The 23,957-nt window shown below is 56.2% G+C and overlaps 1 protein-coding gene across 2 annotated transcripts in view; it reads right to left on the bottom strand.

The window, feature by feature from the left end:
* The window catches only part of KCNC1 (potassium voltage-gated channel subfamily C member 1), a 44,085-nt gene continuing 20,128 nt past the window's right edge, over positions 1-23,957 (bottom strand). Inside the window, exons 2-4 of one of the 2 annotated variants that reach the window (XM_058544696.1) lie at positions 9,349-10,282; positions 2,090-2,299; positions 1-65 (exon numbers count right to left, since the gene is read on the bottom strand). In XM_058544696.1, the coding sequence (XP_058400679.1) occupies positions 1-65; positions 2,090-2,299; positions 9,349-10,282 (1,209 nt within the window). The remainder of the gene's footprint in view (positions 66-2,089; positions 2,300-9,348; positions 10,283-23,957) is intronic. The other variant, XM_058544697.1, reaches the window with a different exon arrangement.

The following is a 23,957-nucleotide window of genomic DNA, read 5'->3' as shown; positions in this document are numbered from 1 at the left end:
TCAAGTCACTCTCACAGCCTCTGTCGGCATATACTTAGCAATGACAGGGCTTTCTTTGCAAAGATCTGTATGTAAAGAATACAATTAACACTTGAGCTTCTCTTCTCGGCTTTCCCATCCCGCTGGTACTTAGTTTTTAAGGAAGGAGGAGGAAAGACAGAACAGCCGCATGCAGAGGCAGGCAGATTCTTCTCCAGCTGGCTTGGTTTCCCATGCAGTGAGCCAGCCCAGCACGCCTCTTTCTCCCTCCTGGGGGGACGGTGGAGTCCCTAACTCTTGTCCTACTCTGCACATGGCTTATGGCCTGGAATTCTCCCGAGAAACGCAAGTCCTCAGCGGCTGTCATGACTCCATGAGAGCAGGGCTGGGTGGATGTGGGTGGGGGCACTTCACCCTTGGCGCCTCCCAAAGACAATGGCACCCACGGCTCTGTGGGATTGGGGCGTGGGTACCACCTGTGGACAGGGGTCGCTGCTGGACTCCCTGGCCGCTACGGGCTTCTTCTGTCCCACACTCCCTGGGCTTCTGGGAGCACGGTAAAGAGACTCCCCTGTCTGCTCTTTTAGGCCACACAGCTGGATCCAACATTCAAGATGGAGACAGGCGGCCCATGAGACCTTACTAGGCAGAGCACAGCCGTTGGGAACCGTCTACCTGCTTTCTCCCTCACTCCCCTGGGCTGCCCCTGCTCCTGGCATTCTAGAACCTCCACCTGGGAAAAAGCCAGTTGCAAAGAGGAGCATCAGTCCTATCCATGGAAGGTGCCAAGGATGGGGCCTGCCAACAGGCCAGCAGCCCTCCACCACGCAGCACCATGCGGGTATGCCATGCTGGGGTCCAAGGGACCTCCAGGCAGGGCACGAAGCAGGGACGAGCCTGGACCAGCTGGGCACACCAAGCACCAGTGACCAGAAGGACTTCCGCCATCCCAGTGTAGGCTGCCTCTCCTCTTCTGGGTTTGCCCTTTATTTTGAATTCTGTGTTTTCTCCTTGTGTATTGTCAAACCACTTCAAATACTGGAGCAGCTGTGAATGGCCACAGGCTACACCACTGTTGCTCTAAAAAACCAACTACCGCTCTGGCCCAACCTGCTCGCCCTGGCCAGCATGCATCCCGTGTGAGCCTGTGCAGTGCTCCAGACATGCACAAGCTGTCCAGCCAGTCCGCTGTGCTGAGGATAGCTTTCTCTACCTTCGGGGCCCGGGCCCATGCCTGGAGCCTTGAGCTCAGGCGCTCTGGCCCCACCCCAAGCCTCTCTGCAGCCCATGCTCAAGCTCTAGTAGAAGCCTTTTCCCCAGGAGTCAGCCTAAGATAAGGGTCTGATACAAGGAGACCTGGAACAGAGGCCACCATGGGCCTCAGGCTTCACCCACCACAAGGGGGCGCTGACCACACCCGGGGCTGTGGCTAATGGGTGCTAGGGAGGGAAGGGGCTGCAGAGCCCTGCGTAACCACCTTCTCTTGGCAAGTTCTTTATCTGCCGCTAGCAATATTCTGACTGGCACACACCTTACCTCTGCAAGGACACTGGCCTCACCCCCAAGCCCTGAAGCCACCTCTCTCTTCACGCCTCCCCTCCCACTGGTCTGTGGATTCTCTTTAAAGGATGCTTTTTCCACAACATGGATCTTGGGTGGCTAAGCCCAGAGGGTCCTGGCCAGGCAAGGCCCACCCTGTTGCCCTCCTCAACCAAGGGTCAGGGGAGATCACTTTGCCTTCTGGGTCTGACCTGCCATGTGCCAGAGCAGCCTGGAGGAGTCGAGGCTCCTCCCGCATCCCTGGATACCCCTCTGCCTTAGGGTTGCAGCCTGTAGTCAGCCAGCCTGTCCCCAAGCCCCTTCCTACCCTTAGCTCGATACCCACCCACAGCTGCCTGGACCTCAGGTCCTCTCTGCCAGCCCAACATCCCACTTGGGAGAAAGGGACTCAGACCTCCAGGGGTCGACCCTGGGGGTTCCTTCTGCTCCTTGCCCCCTCCTCAGTGTGCCTGCCTGCCCCTCAGCGCCCCTCGCCCGCCGCCCCACCCACCCATCTGCAGGAGCGCGAGGCAGCCCAGCTGATGCAGGGTGCCCAGCCTCCTCTACATACCCTTTCTCATTCCTCCACCAGGTGGGCACGCGTACTCCCCGGTTGATAAGAGGAAGCAGGGTCCGTATCTCTCGCGGGTGCCCGAGCGCGTAAAGGGCAGGCCCTCATCGGGAGTGAGGGCCTGGTCTATGTGGGGGCAGTCTTCGTTCGCCAGCGCGGCCTTCGCCACCTCCCCATTCAGTTTGGAATCTTCAAACATATAAGCAGAAGCTATTGAGACACTCAAAACTGTTTAGTCGGGGGGACGGGCCAGAGGTGGGGCATTGACAAAGGGCAGCCCGCCGCTGAGGACGGAAAGGCGAGCGGGCCATGGAGGGAGGCAGGAGGCTGGGGGTCTCCGGCTCATTCAGGCAGCCTGCGGGCTGCCCGCAGCACTGGGAAGGAGGGGCTCCTGGGTTTGCTCAAAGTTTGCAAAAAGATGAGTTGGTGATGGACCCAGCAAGCATGGTGCTGGGGGCCAGGCCCAGGGCCCAAGGCGGGGCCGATGAGACAGGATGGTGTGGATGTGGTCATGGGTAGAGGGCCAGACACAGAGCTCAGGGAGAAGACAGACAGACACTCAGAAACACTCCCGTCCAGAGAGGCGGCCTTTCCAGACCCCTCTGCTGCTGACCTGAGCCTGGCTGCCTCCCATCCACATCCAGCTGGTTGCCGAGGCTTCCCTAGCCCCATCCAGATCCCGTCAATCAATGCTTCTCCATCCCCCATTTGGATCCCATCTGGTCACTGGCTTTATGCTGTTCCCCCCCTACACTCTATCTGATCACTCATCTCCCCACCATGGACGCAATCTGGTCACTCTATATGTTCCATCCTCTGTGCAGACTAGGCCTGGTCACACAGTCGCCTCTGTCCCCATATAGACTCAACCTGGTCATTCTGTATGCCCTGCCCCCCATGCAGACTAGGCCTGGTTACGCAGTCGCCTCTGTCCCCATATAGACTCAACCTGATCATTCTGTATGCCCTGCCCCCCATGCAGACTAGGCCTGGTCACACAGTCGCCTCTGTCCCCATATAGACTCAGTCTGGTTGCTCTGTATGCCCTGCCCCCCATGCAGACTAGGCCTGGTCACACAGTCTCCTCTGTCCCCTAGCCCCAATTTGACCACGCAGTCTGCTCCATCCCCCACGCAGACGTAAGCTAGTCAGTCCACTCTGATCCCCACACAGACCAAGCCAGTGTCTTCCACCCCTCTCTGCCCCAAGCAGGCCTGGTCAGCGGGCACAGGTACAACAGGGATGTATGCATGAGGCAGTGACAGTGGGCCATGATTGGGGAGGGGGCTCCCATTCCTCTGTCTCCTCTCAGCAGTGTCCCCGGCAAAGCAGAGCAAATGGATGTGTAAAGACAATAGCAGCTGATGGACTCAGGTGGGAAGACGAGTCTTGGCCTCTGTGGTAGCCTGAGAGGGAAGCTGGGAGGAGATGTGGGGCACATTTCGGGGGGGGAGGCAAAGTATGGCCAGAGCAGGGAGCTCTCCCCCTCCCAAGTCCAGCAGCAGTGCCATGGAAGCCTCTGGAGCTGGCAGAGGTAGCTCTGTCTGGCCTCTGCCCTCCCCCCATCACTCTTGGAGACTGAGCCTGCCCCACGCTCTCTGCCCTCAAAGCAGAATCTTCCTGGCCAGGGTGGAGCCAACTTAGTCCCCACAGCGGGCAGCATGGCTTCCTCGAAGACTTCGTCTAGAGCGAGAGCCTCCAGGGAAGACGGACACCAACATGGGCAGGAGCACAGGAGGGGGGGGAGTGGTTCTGTGAAGGACTACAGAGGGGAGAAAAGCTGGAGACCATCCCCGCCCGATGCGACCCTCTTCGGTGACCCTATTCACATCATATAGCTACACGCACAGGTGATCCTTCTCTGCGTGCACACTCAGCGTGCCCGCGGGCGGGATCACGGCCCGTGTACACATCGTGTCACTACAAAGAGGCAGTCAGTCAAAAGAGAAATGGACCAATCAGGTTTATTCGTAAAGCAAATCCAAAAAAAAATCCCATCATAATTTTGGAACTTAAAAAAAATCTGTCGTACAAGATGGCAAAGCATTTCACGTACAGTGCGTTTCTTGACAAATCCCAGGGGCTTCACTCCCTGATTTACTCTGAACCAGAAAAGCCAGTTACCAAGGTAACTCGGACACCACAGGACTGGGGCTGGGGCCTCTCTGGGGCCTGGGGGGCTGCCTAGCACTTGGGGCGTGTCTGTGGGCACACACATGTGCGCACAGACAAGCCTGGTCCTGCCTCCTGCTCTGGCTGGCCCTGTCTTCCCTCCCAAGGGTCTCTGGGCTGCGGGAGGAGGGCGGCTGGGGGTAGGGGAGGGAAGTATAAGAGAAGAGGACGGGGATGAGGGTGTGGAAGTCGGGACCCATGCTACCCTGCACAAACGTTCCTCAAGGGGAAGACAGCCAGTCCTACCAGGCAGCGTCTCCATTTGGGACGGGGACCAGGACTTGCTGTCTCTCTGTTGGCCATCGTCTGTTAGTGGAGGTGTCTACAGCCTGCAGTTCTTGCCCAGGGGAGGGTCAAAGGTAGCTGGTGGAGCCCTCCTCTGGCTCTGCCCCCCAGTGCCCTGCCCCTGTAGCAGCCAGCTCCCACAACCTTTAAAGGGCCCAAAGTTGGGGCTGGTTTTCCCTGCAGGGGCCAGGGGCAGGGGGCAGCCACCAGGGATCTCTGAGTGGATGTGAGCCGGGCACCACCCCTGCTGCCTGTGGCTTCTCTCAACCATGACCTTTGAGGAGGGGCTGTGACTGGGTGGGAGTGGCTAGGTCTCGCTCTGTGAAGGAGCCAGACTCCCTGGGCTGTTGGTTTATCTGCGGTTTGGGGTGCTCTCAGAAACTGGGAGCATTCTCTCTCTCCAGCTCCGAGGGGTGCCTAGAAGAGAGAGAAAACCTGGGGAACCCGTGAAAAAGGCCAGAGGTGCCAGCTCACCTAAGACTCCCCACCCCCTCCTGCCCCCCATCTTTGGCATGAGATGGCCGCCAGGAGCCTCAGCTCCTGCCTGCTCGCCAGAAGGCTGGGAGCCCACCCTCCCCTGGTCCAGGGCCCCTCGGACCAACTAGACCCGCGGGCCTGTGATGATGAAATGGCAGCATGGGCAGCGTCTCACAGAGATGGTTTCCAGGCTTTGAAATGGGCTGAGATAGATGAGCGTCCGCGAGAGGGTCATTTTTTTTTAAACTTTAGAGCAAGGAGAACCCGGTGTCTGGGCCCGCAGCCAGCACGGCCGGCTTTTCTGCCCGGTCTCCAGGCCCCGCCGATGTACTTACTGTTCACACCGGCAGTGGGCGCCAGGGCGCACGCAGGGCTGGGGCGGGGAGGGGGTGCTGGGCATTTAGCCCTGAGGGGTCTGCCCCACTGGGGGCTCAGGGAAAAAGTCCCAGGCTAACTGGGGACAGTCTGTGAGAGACACAGCAGAGGACAGTGACGAGAACCGGCACGAGTCATGCGACAAAACGAGGAGAGAGAGAGACATGATTAGTGGAGAGAGAGAGAGAGAAGGTGAACAACACAGACTGAACACCAGCCTGGCCCTCAGAGTCCCATCACTTCTCTGGTGCTTCCCCCTTAGCCCACCGGGGCCACACGGACCCCACTCAGGGCCCCAGCTGCCCACCCTGGCCCTGCCCACACCCTGCCTGGTCACCTCAGCCCCAATCCCGTCACCCTCCCTGCCCCACGGGCCAGCAGCACTCCTGGCCCCGCCTGCGGCCCAGCAGGGGAAAGGCGGAAGAGTGCCAGGACAGGGGCACTTTGGACTCAGCTGTTTGGGGGAGAACCCACCTCACAAATATGTCCCCGACGCTGCAGTGGCAGCTCCCCGAGGGCCCAGGCAGGGTCTTCTCTGGGACCTCACTGCCACCCTACATGCCCACAGGCAGGAAGGGGGTCTGGCCACCACCCCTCCCCCATGCCAGCCCCCTGCTCACCTATGGTGGGACCCCAGCAGCCCTGGACACGGCACCACAGAGGACCGACCCACATCACAGGAGCAGAGATGGACAAGACACACGTGAATGGACATGGCAGGATAGAGGGAGCACTCTGAGCTGTCCAGAGCAGGTGGCCTGGGCCCCCGACTGCGGATGGAGGAGGGAGCCCCTTTCTGGGACAGGAGCAGCTTCTCCTGGGCCATGAGCCCCAGGCAGTACCTGACCAAGCGAGGTGCCCTCCTGGCATCCTCCCTATGATGCCCTACAACCCCCCACCCAGGACAAATCCGCCACACACTGAGGCCATGCCAGCCATGATACAGAGGAGGAGACCAGATCATCCCTCACAGACACACAGACCTGAGGCTTCAGGAGAGACCAGGGGATGGAGGAAGGGGACGGTGGCTGCTGGCATGACTCGGAGGCCTTGCTGGAGTCCCAGGGTATGGCCCTGGGTGTGGGGGGGTGCCCTCAGAGCCCAGCATGCTGCACTTGGCCCCAACCCAGGTTCTACAAGTAGAACTGGAGAACCCCAGGTTTCCTTGAGGCCACTTGACTGCCCTTGGGGGTGGAGTGAGGCTGGAAATGCCGCAGGGGCTGCATCTCACCTCTCTCAGTTCCTGTAGGGTCTGGTCTCCACTCACATTTGCCTTCCTCACCTGTGGCCTTCCCCCCAGCTCACTCACAAACTCACCCTCAACACCATGCCCATCTAGGAACATAGCTGCAAACAGAAAAAGAGGCGAATGGAAAGGGACTCAGGGATGCAGAGATGGAGGGACACCTCCTAAGGACCACAGCCCCTCTTGGATAGATAATCTAGGTCTCATACACCAGCTTTCAGAGGGAGGAATGTTCTAGTGAGGGCTGAGGCTCAGAGGGGGTCTCGGAGCCAAGGTAGGCAGGTCTGGACATCAGGACAGCACCACTAGGGGAAGTGAGTACTTGGGAAAGGGAGTCAGGATTGAGCATGGGGATCAGGGAGACAGGTAGGAGGGTCCTGGCGTCAGGTTCCAGAAGGCAATCCTGGAAGGGCCTCAAATATCTCCTCAGCCATAGACACTGCTCAAGCCAGAGCTCTCTGGGTCCCTGAGACCTGGGGCCAGCACAAGGAGGCTCCAGGAGCAGGGCTGCCATGGCTGTGGGGCCCACGGGATCCAGCAGAGTGCATGGGCTTACAGGTGCTGCAGCATGGGGAAAGGGCTGTGTCCCTGGGACGAGCTGGTATGCATGTCAGAACACACATGTCTGCACTCTGTGTGTGTGTGCGTATGTGTGCATGTGTGTGCGTGTGCACCCTCAGCACATGGAGGATACTGGCATTGTCTAGAAGTAGAGGGGAATCTGCCCGACTGGAGTGAACTGGGGATCCTTGACAGGCTGGCCTAGGACACCCACACTTGGGCACCAGCCCTGAAAGACCCAGTGTGGGGAAGATGTGACAGAAGGGTCAAGTAGAGCCATGATGACGCCATTCAGCAGAGCTCTTCCTGCGGAGCCCAGAGTGGAGCTGGGGGCTAGGCCAGCCCAGACCCTCTCCCAGAGCCTCAGGAACTTGCCGTGCCATGGTGTGGCTCTTGAGGTCAAACAGCTAGCTAATCCAAAGCAGAGAGGTGGGGCAGAGCTTTCCAGTGGCCCAGGCCTGACTCACTGAGTGGGAGCCATGCCCTAGCCGGGGAGCCTGGCCTCACCTCAGGCCCCCTGTTCTAGCCTCTGAGACCCCTGCCCATCCCCTGGCCCAGCCCAGAACACTAACCATGTTCCTCTCAGGTGCCTACAGAAATCCCAGGAAGCGAGGAAGGGGAGGGGGCCTGGTGAGGGGCTGGAAAGCCCCTATGGGCAGAGAAGTGGGCCTTGGGGGTACTGCCCTGGGCAGCAGAGCTGTGGGATAAAGCCAGATCAGGAGCAGGATGGGGGTGGTGGGCCAGAGAGCACGTCGGCAGGGAAGAAAGAATCAATATTCCACTGGGGGAGGCCACCCAAACCAGGAGGAAACTTGCTCATCTAGGGCTGCGCTAGCCTACAGCCCCCCGGCCAGACATGGGCACGGGGATGTCCTTCGTAGACTAAGTGCTACCTATCACTCACTCAGCCTCCCTCACCCCGGCACTCAGCTCAGCGTTGTCATTCTCCTCTGGGTCATTCATTCTCTTGAAATCCCTGTGTCCACAGAATAAGTCGATGGTATTCCATGGGTAGAGGTAGACGATGGGCTTTATATCTTCGGACCAGAGCCCCGTGATCAACTTTATGTGCTATATGCAGGTTCTCATAAAACTGAGATAGTCCCATAATGAACCACTAGCCATGGAATATTAGAATATATCCCACGGTGACTAGTATTGTTTCATGGCCCCCTCCCCGCTCCCCGACGCCCACCGAATTCACGGGAAAGTGGTTGCACACTGGTTGGGATGTCACGTATTGCTGCCGCAGTCCCTACCGCCGGAAATGGGGAGAACCTTTGGTGGGAGGTGGCTGCTGGTCTGTAGCGCTTTCGTCTACGCTGCCCGGGGTGGTGGCCCCCTCCAGTCCTTGGCTCACCAGCCGCTTCCATCAGAAGACCACCAGAAACTCCCACTCGACCATCAACCCAAACAGACAACGTGAAAGCTAGAGTCACTCCAACAGGTTCCTAAAGATAAACGCTAAACTCTAGAGTGGTGGTAGAAGATGAGTTGGTTCGGCATGCTATGGGGTAAGTAAGCTTGTTACGGAGGGCTAGGGGCGTCTCCTAGGAAGCCCCAGAGCTAGGCAGCCGGAATCAGAGCAGGAGTTCTACTCAGCTATGAGACAGGCTCTGTTGGGGGTGAGAATCCTTGCTACTGCCTTTGCAGGGACCCTCCTGCCAGATCCCATGCACCATTTGTGCGGTCTGCACAGCCTGAAGGGAGCCGTGTAAAAACCAAATCAGAAGCTCTCTGGCATTTCCAGACCACACCCACCCCCACCCTGCCCCGACACTGGGTCAGTGGCCTGAGTCGGAGACTCAAGCTTGACTCCTGCCCACCGAGCAGCAGCCCCCAGGCTCCTGCTAAGAGAGTCCTTAGCAACCTCGCGGACCGAGTCATCTCTTCAGAACCTCACAAGACCAGCACGTCAACCTCCTTACCCAGGGCCGCCAATGAGGTTCCTCTAGCAGGCTCTCGCCTTGTGAATTTGGCTGCCCAGCATCTCCCTGGGCCCTCAGGCTCCACACCTCGCGACTGAGTGCGGGGTCCAGGGTCGCCCATGGAACTAAGGAAGCAGTCTGACTGAATCTGGAATCATCACTACAGGGGGTGGAGGTGAATGGTCAGATCGACATGCCTCTAAGAGGTTTCCTACCTGCTCTGTTAATTTCTAAAATTTCTTCCTGGGCCAGCGGGCATGTGTCACTCTGAGTACTGTGATGTGGAGAGTTTACGACAGATTTACAATAATTGGGAGATCCCAGCTGCGGTGGCCGTGGAATATGCTTCTTTTTTTTCTTTGGTAGTTTCTGCTTAGCCATGGCTAAGGAGTAATACATCCCGAAATTGTTCACGATGACGGGCACGGGCATGGCGATGGTCAGCACGCCTGCCAGCGCACACAGTGCTCCCACCAACATGCCGGACCACGTCTGCGGGTACATGTCTCCGTAGCCTAGTGTTGTCATGGTGACCACGGCCCACCAGAAGCCAATGGGGATGTTCTTAAAGTGGGTGTGCTCACTGGCACTGGGGTCATTGGGCTGTGCCCCTATCCTCTCGGCATAGTAGATCATAGTGGCAAAGATCAGGACACCCAGAGCCAGGAAGATGATAAGCAGTAAGAACTCATTGGTGCTGGCGCGGAGAGTGTGGCCCAGGACCCGCAGGCCCACAAAATGGCGGGTCAGCTTGAAGATGCGCAGGATACGCACAAAGCGGACGACGCGCAGGAAGCCCAGGACGTCCTTGGCAGCCTTGGAGGACAGGCCACTTAAACCCACCTCCAGGTAGAAGGGAAGGATGGCCACAAAGTCAATGATGTTGAGCGAGTTCTTGATGAACTCTACCTTGTTGGGGCAGAAGACGACGCGCATGAGGAACTCGAAGGTGAACCAGACCACACAGACGCCCTCAATGTAGGTGAGGAAGGCCTCCGTCTCCGCTTCCCGGTAGTAACGCACTTGCGTGCCATTCCGAACGTTCTCGATCTCCGTCTTGTTCACGATGGGGTTGAAGCGCTCGTGGGTCTCCAGGCAGAAGGTGGTGATGGAGACCAGGATGAAGAAGAGGGAGGCAAAGGCCACATACTGTGGGGGAGAAACACACAGTGTCAGAGGGGAGGCCCTCCCACCCAGAGCAGAGAAATCTGGGGTGCCTTTGTGCTGGGTCCAGGCAGAGGCCAGGCCAGGGGAAGACACCTGCACAATGTGCCCTCCAACATGGGCCAAGCCGACATGCCACTTTTCCCTCCACAGGGCACGGAGTGAGGAGGCTTGGGAATGAAGGGGTTGTGGCAGAGATTGCTTTGTTTTCACAGATGCCTTTTCTTTCCTCCTGGACGTGCAGCTAGACTACATTTCCCAGACTTCCTTGGGCTGGGGTGGAGTCATGGGACTGAGTTCAGGCCAGTGGATGTGCACAGAAGGAGTGTGCACTAATGCCAGGTCTGGCTCATAGGACCTTCCCACTCAATCTCCCTGCTCTCTTTCTTCCTTTGACTGCCAGTCAAATGCTGAAGCCCTCGGGACCCTCCTGCCAGATCCCATGCGGCAGAGCTACAGAAGGAAGGAGGCTGGGTCCCTGAAAAGAAAGACGTCTATCAAATGCCCTCATTGAACTATCACCTGAGCGAAAACAAACTTCTGTTGTGTTAAGCCACTGTGACTTGGGGGTGATTTATTAAAGCATGTAGCCTACTCTAAGAAAAGTGACCTGGCCTGCTGGGGCTGAAGTTGGCAAAGAAATGGGAATGGGCAGCTGTAGTGGAATCAGGCCCCTCAAAGGCCTCGTCTTCCATCCTTCTTCCTTCCTACTCCAGTCTATTTGCTCTCTTTCTCACGGATCTGTGCCTCACTCATGGGGTCTCTTTCGAGCCTATCTAGGATGGAGTATCTGCTCCAGGTACATGATATTTTTTACCCCCTCTCCCTATCCTCCTAGGAACTCACACCACCAACCTGAAGTGAGTTCCCCATCCTTGGAGGTATTCAAATAGAGGCCAAATGGTTATTTGTCAGAGATACTGTGTTGAGGGTTCAAGCATTAGGAGGAGAATTTGACCAGGGGCTCCTCAAAGTCACCATAAACCATAGGGTCTGCTTCTCTCATGCTCCTGCCTGCTAGCCCCAGGGGAGGGGTGTGAGTGGGAAGGAGGAAGAAACTGCTGAGGGGCTGGAGCTTTCCAAACACAAGCGGGTACCTGCTCCTCTCAGACCCCACCAGTGAGAAGGAAATGGCCAGGATAACCCAGCCTGTCCAGACTATATGCTCTGGCCCCGAGCCACTGCAGAAAGGTTCAGGAGACCCTTTGGCTTGGTTTAGTGGCCCCATCTGAGGACCTCCTGGGCTTCTCTAGCCCCCAGCAGACACTGGTACCCGAGGAAAAAGAATTGAGCAGCTGTCTGAGTTTCAAACCCTCCTGCTCAGACTAAATTCCAGGCAAGGGCTCTTCTTCCAGCCTCCAGTTGGGTCTCCCTGGAACTCTGACATACCGTAGCCTCCCCTGGCACTGCCCTGGGCAGATGGAATCCTGGTCAGTCAGCTGTCCTCCAGGGGCCTAGCTGGTTATTCCTGCCTGCATGTTCTCACTGCTCCCCTCCCCTCTGGGCCCCTCTTCTCCCAGCCTGGCCACGACAGACCATGGCCAGAGCAGGGCCACCTCCCTGGAGGTAGCCCTGGGCAACAGTCTGGAATGGGTGGCACCTTTGGTCTACAGAGCTGCCCCCATAGATAGCTTCAAGGAGAGCCATGGTCTCACCCTGTATTTGCAGTGGGAGGCAGCCATGCTGCTTCTAGCAATTTCTTTAGTTTGCATCCCCTGGTGAGGGGATGGGCAGCATTGGAAGTCCCAGAACAGCCCTGTCTGGGTTGATCATGGCCATGGGAACTGGTACCCATTCTGGCAGAGTTCTAGAAACCAAGAACTATGTGGACCTTTCAAGCCACGTTCTGGGTTGGGGGAAGGGAAGAGGAGAGGGGGAAGGGACAAAGTCAGCACTTCAGAATTACAGCGTAAGAGCAGCCTTTAGGGATTATCTGGTGTAAGACACTACATGCTACAGATGGGAAGCCTGAGGCCCAGAAACAGGAAGAGATGGCCCAAGCCAATCATGATGGTAGCTAATTGTCCTGTAGGTTTTAGAGCATGGTGCAATTTTCAAAAATTTTATCCTAGACTACTATCAAGTGTGATCCCTATGCATCCTTCCTTCCATCCACCTGTGCCTCCTTTCTTTTACCCATCCATCATCCATCATCCATCCTTCCTTCCTCTCTTTCTCCCTCCCATCCATCCACTCATCCTTCCTTCCTTCTTTTTTTTTTTTATAATTTTATTTATTTATTCATTTTCCCCCCAAAGCCCCAGTAGATAGTTGTATGTCATAGCTGCACATCCTTCTAGTTGCTGCACGTGGGACACGGCCTCAGCATGGCAGGACAAGCAGTGCGTCGGTGCGCGCCAGGGATCCAAACCCGGGCCGCCAGCAGCAGAGCGCGCGCACTTAACCGCTAAGCCACGGGGCCGGCCCCATCCTTCCTTCCTTCTATCCTCTCTCCCTCCCTCCCTCTCATCCACACACGCATTAATCCTTCTTCCCTCCCTCTCTCCCTTCCTTCCTTTCTTTGTTCCTTCCTCCTTTCCCTCCCTCTCTCTCTTCCATACATCATGCATTCATTCATTCTTCCCTTCCCTCCTCTCTTCTTTTTTCCTTCCCTCGTTCTTTCCTCCCTTCCCCCCCCCTTCCACCCACCCATCCATCCACCCATTCATGCATCCGACCGTTCATCCATTTGTCCTTTCTTCCTTCCGTTCCTCACCAGGCGCCAGGTTATGCCCAGCACAGAGTAGAATAAGGCCTCAGCCCAGCCCTCAGGGAGACAAGAACAGAGACGAGTACAATGCAGTAGACTGAAAAGGTAAGTAAGCCCCGTCAGCCCTATGAAGTGGGTGAGGTTTGGACACGGTGGGGACAGGGTAAGGACTTCAGCCAGGTCTTCCAACTCTAGAAACAGTTCTTTAAGGGTCCAGATAGTGCTGACCTGGGTCACTAAGAGGTAGACCCGGAAAGCAAAGTGGCGGCAACTAAGAGAGGCTACCCCTTCTGACCCACGTTTCTGTAGCTCTTTCCATCACCAGAGCTGCCAAAGCTCTTGGAGCTAAAACACATCCTTGTCCACTGGGCATTTGGCCCTGGATTCCCCCTGGAGGGCCCTCTCTTGGAGCTTGGCATTCACAGCCCAGACTCCCGAAGGGCAGGTCATGCCCCCAGCCACCCCCCTGCCCTGGCCTTTGTGAGATAGGAAGACCAAGAGGCAGGGCCCTCAGCACCCCTGGGCTCCCGAACCTGGCCAGGGGTGGAAGGCAAGAAGCACCTCCTCTCCTCGCCGCCCCATCAGCCACAGCGTCCCCTCCTAAACGGTCCCACATCTGTCCTCCTCTGTCGCCTCTGCTCACGTGTGACTCTCTCTCAACAGGGTCACTGCCATCAAAGCCAGGTTTTAGGCTTCAGTCCAGCCTCCAACAGCTACCAAAGGGAGCAACCCACTGGAAACCCGGCTCTGCCCAGGCCCCCGGACCACGCTGCCCACTGAGAAAAGCCCTAACTCCTCAGCCTGGCACACGAGGCTCTCTGTGCCCCGGCCTCACTGGCTTCCCTAGAAGCACCCAACGTTCTTGCCACATGCAACTGTCTGCCATTTCTGACCCCCACTTCCATGTCTCCCCCATCTCCATGTCTTTACACCTGCTGTTCCTTCCACCAGAAAGTGTTCCTGCTGATCTCTGTCTGGAAAAACCCACCCATCCTGCAACAGCCACTAAGCAGCCCTTCTCCTGAGACACCTTTTCCAGGTGAGGCTCTTGGCAGCTGAGGCCCCTAGGAAGCAGCAGATGAAGGGACCCCCACACACAAGGAGTCTGTAAATTCACACCCAGGGAGGCAGCAAGCTTCTAGCTGTCTCCTACTCTGGCTCATTAGTGCTCAGGGGAGGCTCATGGGAACAGGCCCGACAGGGCACTGATGTCCCAGGAGACTTCTGACTCCCAAGTGCCCCCACGGGCCCTCAGAGCTCTCATCCCATTTGCTCTTTTCACAGGACAGGTCCTGTTGGGAAAACTGAGGCCCCAAAAGAGGTCAGGTCTTATAAAATTAGGGTAGAAAAAAATCCTTGGTTCTCAGTGATCAATGGACATCCTGTCTAGATTCTTTCCTCTCTGGGCCCCTGTGCCCAAGGAGTGGGGGTGGAGTGCAGGCAGCAGCAGTCAGGCCTAGAGCCAGACACCAGGATTCTCCTCCAGGAGAGCCAGAAGAGGACAAAGCCAGGCCTTCTGCCCTGCCTAGGCTCCCTGGGTGCCTTCCTTCCTGGCCTTTGCTGCTGGCAGGCCTGGTCCTTTGTCACAGGCAGAGTCCCAGCAACATCTGGGTCCAAGTGGGCCATCAGGAGGGCAGTGGAGGAAGGTGCCCCTGGCTTGCTTGGACAGCCACATTCTCCTGAGCCTGGAGACAAGCAGGTCAGCCATGGCGCCCAGCCAAAGCGAGAGCTCAGACCCAGCTGAGTCCCCAGCTCCCTTCTGTGCATCCTTGGGGTAGCCGAGCACAGAAAGGAGAGAGGAGGAAGCTTCCAAAGTTGAGGACCTACTCTGCACCTTTAATCCTCATACTGACCCGGTAAGACGGGTGGTGGTGCCCCATTGTGCCAAAAAGGAAACCCAGGTACAGAGAGGTTCAGGGACGAAACCAAGGGTTTAAGGCTAGTGATGAAGCTGAAACTTGGACTTGGACCCAAACATAGCTAGCTCCAGAACCCAAGCTCTCTCTACCATCAGACCTGCCTAAGCTCTCGGGGCTAAAAACCCCACCCTGCGCATGGGGTAGCTGGCCCTGATCGTGTCTGTGGCTCCATCTTGTAGTTGGCACCCACAGCCCAGACTCTCTGAGGGCAGGCTATGCCATCTCCAGAGAGGGAGAGCGCAGGGTGCCCGGGTCCACAGGCTGGAGCACAGCCACGCCTGGATCATACTTGGGCCTCGTTGCTGGGACTTACCAGCAGCTGGGGCAACAGCAGCCCCAGGAGCAGGGGTGCTGCCCCCTCCTTGCTCGGGGAATCAAAGGACTGCAGCCTTGGGTGGCCTAGCCAGCATCCCCACCGGCCACCTCCACCCCCACCTGGCCCACCTTCTCACAAATCCAGAAAGGGCACGCTGAGAGGTGACCTCACCTTGCTCAAGGAGCTCAGCCAGAGGCAGGGGGTAAGTGCACGGGGAAGGGAAGTTCCTGGGATCTGCTGTCCCTGGCAGGAAGGGAACCTCAGCCTGGCAGGCCCAGGGCAGCAAGCCTTGGGGGCCGCCTCTACAGCAACCCTGGGCTGTCACCCCCAGGGCTGTAGGGGCTGCAGACAAGAGCAGGGGGCTGTGCCTCAGATGAGCTGTCTGCCTCCCAATCCCCAGTCACCCAGAGGACACAGAACAGTCACCCACAGACCACAGACACACACAACTACCCAGGGATACACCTCACCCATTACCTAAGCACATACACTGTGCACGTGGCCACACAAACCACCACAGCATGGTGTCCCCAACACACACACACAGAGAATACAGGGCCCCATGGAGCATCTTGCAACATGTCACCACACACCAGACATAAACACCAGGGTGCTGCGCAGCCAGCGCACATCCCCACACGGCACTGGCACATACACACTCAGAGCACACGGATGGTGCAGCAGTGGTCACCACACAGCGTCCCCACTACACAGCACAGACCCCAGCACTGCTGCCCAGCTGGCCCCTCCTCTGCCCGCCTCGCCCCCGCCGGGTGTGACAGACTCAGTGTCTGTCTCTCCTACAGGACAGCAGCTCCAGCCCGCCTCGCCCCCGCCTCCTCAGCCCGCCTCCCTGCTCAGACAGTGCCAGTGTCTGGATTCCTCATCCCTAGGGCCTGCCTGCCATCCATGGGTTTCCTGATTTCCTGCCACCCGCCAGACCGTGCCTCCCTTCCGCAGCACCCCCTGTAGCAGCTGTCCCCCAAACCCAGGATCCAGGCCAGCTGTGAGACCAGTCCCTCCTGGGCTGCTAGGCTGAGGAAGGGCACCAAGGGAGCTTGGCCCAGCAGCCCAGGAGCAGTTATCACCCAGCCTGGCCACCTCAGTGGCCACCTCACTGTCTGTGAAATTTCAAGACAACACAGGCAAGATCGCCTGATAATGCAGCATAAACCCAAGCTGGTAGTTTCTGGCTTTTTTTCCCCCAGAACCAAATCACAAACTGTGAGAGACCCACCAATTGTGCTCTAGAAAATGGTAGCCATGGCAACAGAGCAAGGCATCCCATTTCTATGGTAACCAGGGTGGTGAGGCTGTTGGCTGTAAAGTCAGACAAACCTACTAACGATCTGTTGACTTAGGAAGATATTTTATAAATCACCAAGTTATTTTTATCATAACCCCACCCCTGAAACCATAAATCAGGAAGGCAATTTACTATCTATTAAAATGACCAATATGTGCTATGACTTTCATTTATAAATTATTTATGACACAGTCATCTGTAGAAAATTGTGCTTGCCTTTCGGAACCGTTCAGCAGTTGGCCGTGCAGATCTGTGTTCTTGCAGTTTGGCGTTCCAGGAACAAGGTGATGGTTGTGGCGTAGTGCGGGGACTGACATTCTGGTCTGGCTGCTTACTCGCTGTGTGACCTTGGCAAACCACCTCCCCTCTCTGGGCCTCACTGTCATCATCAGTACAGTGAGGGTTGGACTTGGTCCCTTCTGAGGATTGTGAGACCAAGCGAGGTTGCAGGTAGTGGGGCTACTTAGGGGAGCCCTGGCTGGTGTCCAGGCCCTGGGCCCCCTGAGGCTTCAGGTCAGTTTTTCTGCCTAATTAAATTTGCCCAGCGGGGGTGTGCAGCGTTTGAGTTCATCCATGTGGAGTCAGTGATGCAAAGCAGGCAGGATGGCCAATTGGCCTAAATAAATTGTCAGTCAAGTTGAGTTTGGAAACTGAATTAGACTCGTCTGGACTCCCTTGGACTGGGCATGCCCATAGCGCTGGGCCGGCTGCGGGCTTCAAGGGTGGAGATGGGGGCTGGGGCCTCTTTGGGGTCCAGTCCCTTTTTTGATCCATCAGTAAATGCCTCCACCATCAACCCCGAGAGGCCTGGCTGGGTCCCGAGCACTCTGTCGGGGCTCCTGGGTCCCGGCCCCCATTCCTTCTCGTTGATTCTCCCCTCCTGGCGCCAGCCCACGGAGCGGCAGGCGGGAGGAGCTCCCCATGGTGCTGCATGGAGGGGTGAGCAAAAGTGTGTGCAAGTGTGCTGAGAACAGGGCCGTATGGGCGCCTGTCTGGGAAAGTCTGTGTGCTGGGGAGAGTGTGGGGGGAGGGGAGATGGTGTGTAAATGTGGAGGAGGTGTGTACACAGCGAAGGTGTGTCACCTATTTATGGGACCTGACTCCAGGCATGTGTACAATGCTTCTGTAAGTGGTCACTGTGTGGGGGTTATGCAGTTCATGCAGAGGGCAGAAGTGTGTGTGTGTGCGTGTGTGTGTGTGTGTGATATGTATGAGGGTGTGTGGTGTCTGTGTGATATGTATGGGGTGTGATGTGTGTGTGTATAAGGACATGCATGGGGTGTGATTGTGTGTGTATAAGGACATGCATGGGGTGTGATTGTGTGTGTGTATAAGGACACGTGTGGGGTGTTATGTGTGTGTATAAGGACACACATGGGGTGTGATTGTGTGTGTGTATGGACACGCGTGGGGTGTGATATGTGTGTGCATAAGGACATGCATGGGGTGTGTTGTGTGTGTGTATAAGAACACGTGTGGGGTGTGATATGTGTGTGTATAAGGACACACGTGGGGTGTGATTGTGTGTGTGTATAAGGACACACGTGGGGTGTGATTGTGTGTGTGTATATGGACACGCGCGGGGTGTGATCATGTGTGTGTATAAGGACACGCGTGGGGTGTGATCGTGTGCGTGTATAAGGACACGCGTGGGGTGTGATGTGTGTGTGTATAAGGAAACACGTGGGGTGTGATGTGTGTGTGTATATGGAAACGCGTGGGGTGTGACTGTGTGTGTATAAGGAGACGCGGGGGGTGTGACTGTGTGTATAAGGACACGCGTGGGGTGTGATTGTGTGTGTGTATAAGGACACGCGTGGGGTGTGATTGTGTGTGTGTATAAGGACACATGTGGGGTGTGATATGTGTGTGTAAAAGGACATGTGTGGGGTGTGATTGTGTGTGTATATAAGGACATGTGTGGGGTGTGATGTGCATGTATAAGGACACACATGGAGTGTTATTGTGTGTGTGTATAAGGACACACATGGGGTGTGATTGTGTGTGTATAAGGACACACATGGGATGTGATTGTGTGTGTGTGTATATATAAGGACATGCATGGGTTGTGATGTGTGTGTATAAGGACACACATGGGGTGTGATGTGTGTGTATAAGGACACACATGGGGTGTGATGTGTGTGTGTATAAGGACACACATGGATGTCATTGTGTGTGTGTACAAGGACATGTGTGGGGTGTGATTGTGTGAATTGTGTGTCTGCATGTATGAGCCATCTCCTGGGGGAATCAGGGTCTGGCTGGGCACTCTTGACACGTGTTCTCTGAGCTGAGACCCAGCCCAGGGCCTGACCCTTTTCCATGCCAGAGGTGGTCACTCACACGCTAGCCGGGGATGGGGGGTTGCCCCTTTCCCTGGGACTGTCCATGACTGAGAGAAAGGGGATAGACAGGATGGGGCGGGGAAGAGGCCACTGAGCCAGCCTGGGGGAAGGCAGGGCTGTGCCCAGCTCAGAAGCCCCTCGTCCCACTGCACTGACCCTCTCAGTCCCAGGATCCAGCCTGGGCAGTGGGGAACGAGGGCCAGAAAAGGCAGTGCCCAGGCCTCAGGGACCCCAGCCTCCCAGAGAGACAACACCCACTGCGCGCAGTTCATTCACGACCCTAGACTCAGGTCATAGCCTTTCAGGGCCGCCCCACAGCCGGGCTGGCAAATTTTGAGGTGGTACAGGTTCCCATGTTGCTTTCACTCCAAGATGCACACTTTTTCACATTTTGGAAATGAAAATATGTCATAAAACGTACACACCTTTAAAATAGCATTTCTTCCCATATCCCCAACACGCTGTTACTTAACTCACGGCCTGTTTCAAATCGATAGTACCTTGGACTTGTGAAAACATGGTCATTAGAAACCCAGAACACCAGGACAGAGGAGGGCCTCTGAGGTTTTTGGTCCAAAAGTCACCTTTGTGGCAGGAAAGGAGAAATGGAGGCACAAGAGGGAAGGGACCACAGTACTCTAGCATGGGGGGCTCCAGCACGGGGCTTCCATCATTGCAGCGTCTAAGATTTTGCCTAAAACACCCTCCCAGACCTCTCTGCTGTCCTTCTAGATCCCCGGTCAAAAGCAGCCGAGTCCCTCTTGTCAAAGGAGGCAGCAGCTGCAGCAGAAATGGCAGGACCTTGAAGTCAGACCAACCTGAGTTTGGGGCGTGGCTCGGGTGGTGACCTTGGACAAGTTCAAGGCCCTTTCGGAGGCTTAATTCCTGGATAGGGAGGGGGCAGGACCACAGTCCTGTCTCCCGGGGGCTGTGATGATGAAATGAAATAACACACAGGAAGTAAGAAGCAGGGGTTCAAACATATCACTCCACACAACCCCCCCACCTCTGACCCTCGGTGGGCCCTCCCACCCTGCTCCTCTCCCATCACAATGGAGCACCTAGGACTAGAGCATCTCAGACGTAGAAAAGCCTAGAATCTTAGTCATGGGACAGGAACCACTGGGCTGGGAGGCACCCGGGAGACTGAGACGGACCTGCCCCCACATCACACAGCAGCCCCATTGCCCCCTGGCCCCACTCAGCCATGTGGTGTGCATGAGGCTGAGTCCACGCTCCCACGCACACCTGGCTGAGCAGCACAGTGACCAGCCTGCCCAGCGAGGGCCAGCGCTGGTCCTGGAGGACAAGGGGAGGGCTGTTCCCTGAGGGACGGCCCCTGAGGGATCCAGCGGGACAGGGTCAGAGGAGAAGTGTCTGGATTTAGCAACAAGGAGAACTTGGGGGGGCAAACGCAGACCCCCTTGAAGGTGGAAGGGAAAGTGGGGAGTAAGAAGGCCTCCCTGGAGGGGTCTGATAGGGAACAGAGTAGGCAGAGGCTTGCGTCATGGGGAGGATGGCAGTGGAGCGTGCTGCAGGACAGCGACTGAGTGGAGATAGAAATGCAGGGTCCTCAGCCCTGCACCCAGAGACTGGGGTTCAGCAGTTGTGGGCGGGACCAGAAATTTACCTTTAATTTGTGCCCTCTGATGCCACCAGCCCCGTCCTGGCATTTGGGATTCATGAGGCCTGACGAGACCCCAGTGCCAGGCATAATAAACCTCATCAGCCTGAGACCACGTTAGGGGCTGGGAAGCAGGCAGCATGGCCCAAGGAGAAAAGTCCTGGGCTTGGCTTCAGAGACCCAAGTTCAAATCTGAGCTCTGCCACTGGCTATATGACTGCAGGCAAGTAACCTCCTGTAGACTCAGTCCCATCATTCTTAAAGTGGTGACAATAATAATAATGAGAAAGTCCAGGAAGGAAGATGCTGTTGAGGGGCCTGGAGGAAAAGGCCAGGCGTCTCGGGCTGCCCCAGATCTAGGAGGGAGTTCTGGGGCAGGGAGAAACCCCAAGACTGCCAGTTCCTGTGCACACTGGGATTCCAGGAACTGGGCCAAGGCTTCTTTCCACAAAAATCCAAACACAGCATTTAAAATTTTTTTTTCCCCGAATTATAAGGGTGGGGGGAGGTGCAAGGAGCAGTAGCAACAGCTAAAGGGAGAGATGTGTTCAATTTTAGGGTTTTCCCCCTAATTTTTCTGCTCCTGCTACCACTCACCTGCTAACAACAGACCAGGAGCGAATGATGGCCTCGTGACAGCCAGTGGCCTGGCCCTCAGAGCCTGTCCCCGTGCCACGGCCCAAGACCCAGTACCGCGGCCCCCAGCCAGTGAGGGCCACACTCCTCAGGGGGACGGTGACTTCACACGCCCACTTCCACAGGGTTTTCCACGTGAGCCCCTGCCTGGGGCTGGGAGGAGAGGAGGCTCAGTGGCAAAGGACACCCAAGGTCACACGATGAGCGGGGTTTGAGCCAGGGCTCCCGGCATCCCGGCCTAACACTGGTGATGAGGCGGAGGACTCACACTGGCGGCTTCCTGGTATTGAGCAGACTGTGCTTCCTGTTGTCCCTGTGTCGTCTGCCCAAGCCTCACGCCAGCCCAGGGAGGTCGGTTCTGTTGTCGCCACTGCTCCTCAGAGCTTCCCAGGGGCAGGGGCAGGGGCAGTCCTACCCTGCTCCGACACCCTGCACTCCAGGCCTCCCAGAGGTCCCTCTAAGCAGCCAGGCAGGACGTGCACAGCGCCAGTCGGCCAGGCTGCGCCCCATGAGCCTGACCTAGCTGCTGCAGCTTGGTTTCAACCTTAGTCAGCCACAGGGAGGTCCAGCTGTGCTGTCCCAGAGTGCCCCTACAGTCCCACAGGCCAGGAAGGCTGGGTGTCAGGGCCCAGAGGGTCCCATCAGGAGCCAACATCCCACCCACTCCTGTGACCTGAGAGTCCCACCTGGAGACCGGAAAGTAAACACCCTCTCCCATTAGCATCTTAAACTCGGAGAAATACCAGTATTCCACAAGGGAAATTCCTCTTCTAGTTCAGGTCTTAGAACTGTGTCTGATTGTGTGTCTCCTGGGCACTTGTCTACTTTTCTGTTAGTAAATGATGAGTCATGGAACCCTTCAGACTTCCTCTTTTGCTCTGCCTGCCAGGGAGCTCAGCTAAATTTGGTGCTTAAGTCTGGGCTAATGTTTTTCCTGGGTTTGAGGTATCACTATTTTTTCCCTTCATTATACTGCCCTCATTTTTTTCTTTTCTTCTTTATTTCTAAGGATTCTGTTGTAGGTGTGTCTCAAGTGCCTCAGACCTTTTTGTGCCACAAACTAGAATAAGAAGTTCATGACTGAGACTCCCACATCAGGAAGGGAGTAGGAAGGCACCACATATAGGATACACAGCCCTCCCCCAGGGGCAGCTCAGTGATCCCCTCTGCAGGAACCCTGAGGCAGAGGTCTCTGTTGGTGATGGGCAGCAATGGGGAGCTCCTGAAGCCACTCATTTTGTCTTTGGACAGCTCTACAGACAGGCATTTATGTCTCGTCTAAGTCAACCTCCCTGCCCCTTTCTCTCAGCGATCCCAGGTCTGCCCTCTGGGGTGACCGGAACACACCCACTCCTCTTCTTCCCTGTGCCAGCCCCGCCCACACCTGCGGATGGGCTTCAGGACCCACCTGAGCGGCCCTCCCGCAGGCCAGGCTTCCCCTGGCTTCCGTCCACGCTTCCGTTCTCCAGCCAGCCCCGTGGCCTGTGTCAGAGCCTGATGTTGTGAAGCACTCAGTGTGCGTGGCTACACGGATCGCACACTTGACCCTTTTCAGTCCTCACCACCACCTCTGTGGCGGGAGTATTCATCTTTGCTGAGCCTCACTGTCCTCTGCTATAAAGTAATAACGACTGCCGTTACAAACAGGATCCCATTTATCTTTAAAAACCTCTGAGCGAGGCATCATCACGTCCATTTTGCAGATAAGAAAATTGAGGTTCAGAGTGGTTAAGACATGCACAAAACCCCAAAACCCACATAGCTGAGAAGTGATAGGCAGAATTTGAAACCAGGTCTCTCTGACTCTAAACCCACTATGCGCCAGGGCTTCCCTTTATAAATCTCTTTCACATCCATCCAGGTAGCCCTGGGAGGAAGACATTCGTCTTCCCCTTATGATGACATTGGGCACAGCTGTCTACAGTTTACAACACATCTTCACATTTTGAATCCCATATGAACAACACACACACACACACACACTCACACTCACACATACATACACATCAACAGTTGGGCCATTAGCAGGACAGTCTTGACTGCCCCCATTTGGCAGATGAGAAAATTGAGGCTCCAAGCTCCATGGTGTGTCCACTAGGAAACCACTGGGAAAATTCCCCCCACGTGCCCACTTGTGTTTTTGCATCGAGTCAGGGTCCTGACTCCCAATAGGGTATGCACGTGTACGTACACACACAGTTGTCCCTCAGTATCCACGGGGGATTTGTTCCAGGATGCCCCACAGATACCAAAATCTGCAGATGCTCAAGTCCTTTATATAAAAAGGCATAATATTTGCATATAACACACATCCTCCAGTATACTTTAAATCATCTCTAGATCACTTATAATACCTAATACAATGTAAATGCTGTATAAATAGTTGTTACACTATATCGTTTAGGGAAAAATAATAAGGGAAAAAAGTCTGTACATGGTCAGTACAGGCGCAACCATCATAAGCTTTTCCACCTGCAGTTGGTTGAATCCGCGGACACAGAACCTGCAGATATGCAGGGCCGACTGTATGCAGTATGGACGTGTGCATCGGAGGGAGGGGAATAAAAAGATGGGACAGCTCAGGGAGGGCGGTGGACACAGCCCAGGCGGGACCACAGTGGACTGCCCACCTGCTCTCCCTCAAACAAATGTTTACCCTTTCTCCCAGGCCTGTGCAGGGCACCAAGGACAGAGTGAGCAAATCAGCCACAGCTCCTGGCAGGCGAGACTGACATTTATCAAATAACCATACAAGTAAACATGTACCTGTATGAGGTGACGAGGGGAACGCACAGGCATTTGAG

Source organism: Diceros bicornis, chromosome 7 (assembly GCF_020826845.1).
Source record: "Diceros bicornis minor isolate mBicDic1 chromosome 7, mDicBic1.mat.cur, whole genome shotgun sequence".
NCBI lineage: Eukaryota > Metazoa > Chordata > Mammalia > Perissodactyla > Rhinocerotidae > Diceros > Diceros bicornis.
The sequence above is the reverse complement of the archived record's forward strand: the minus strand, read 5'-3'. Positions and strand labels throughout refer to the sequence as shown.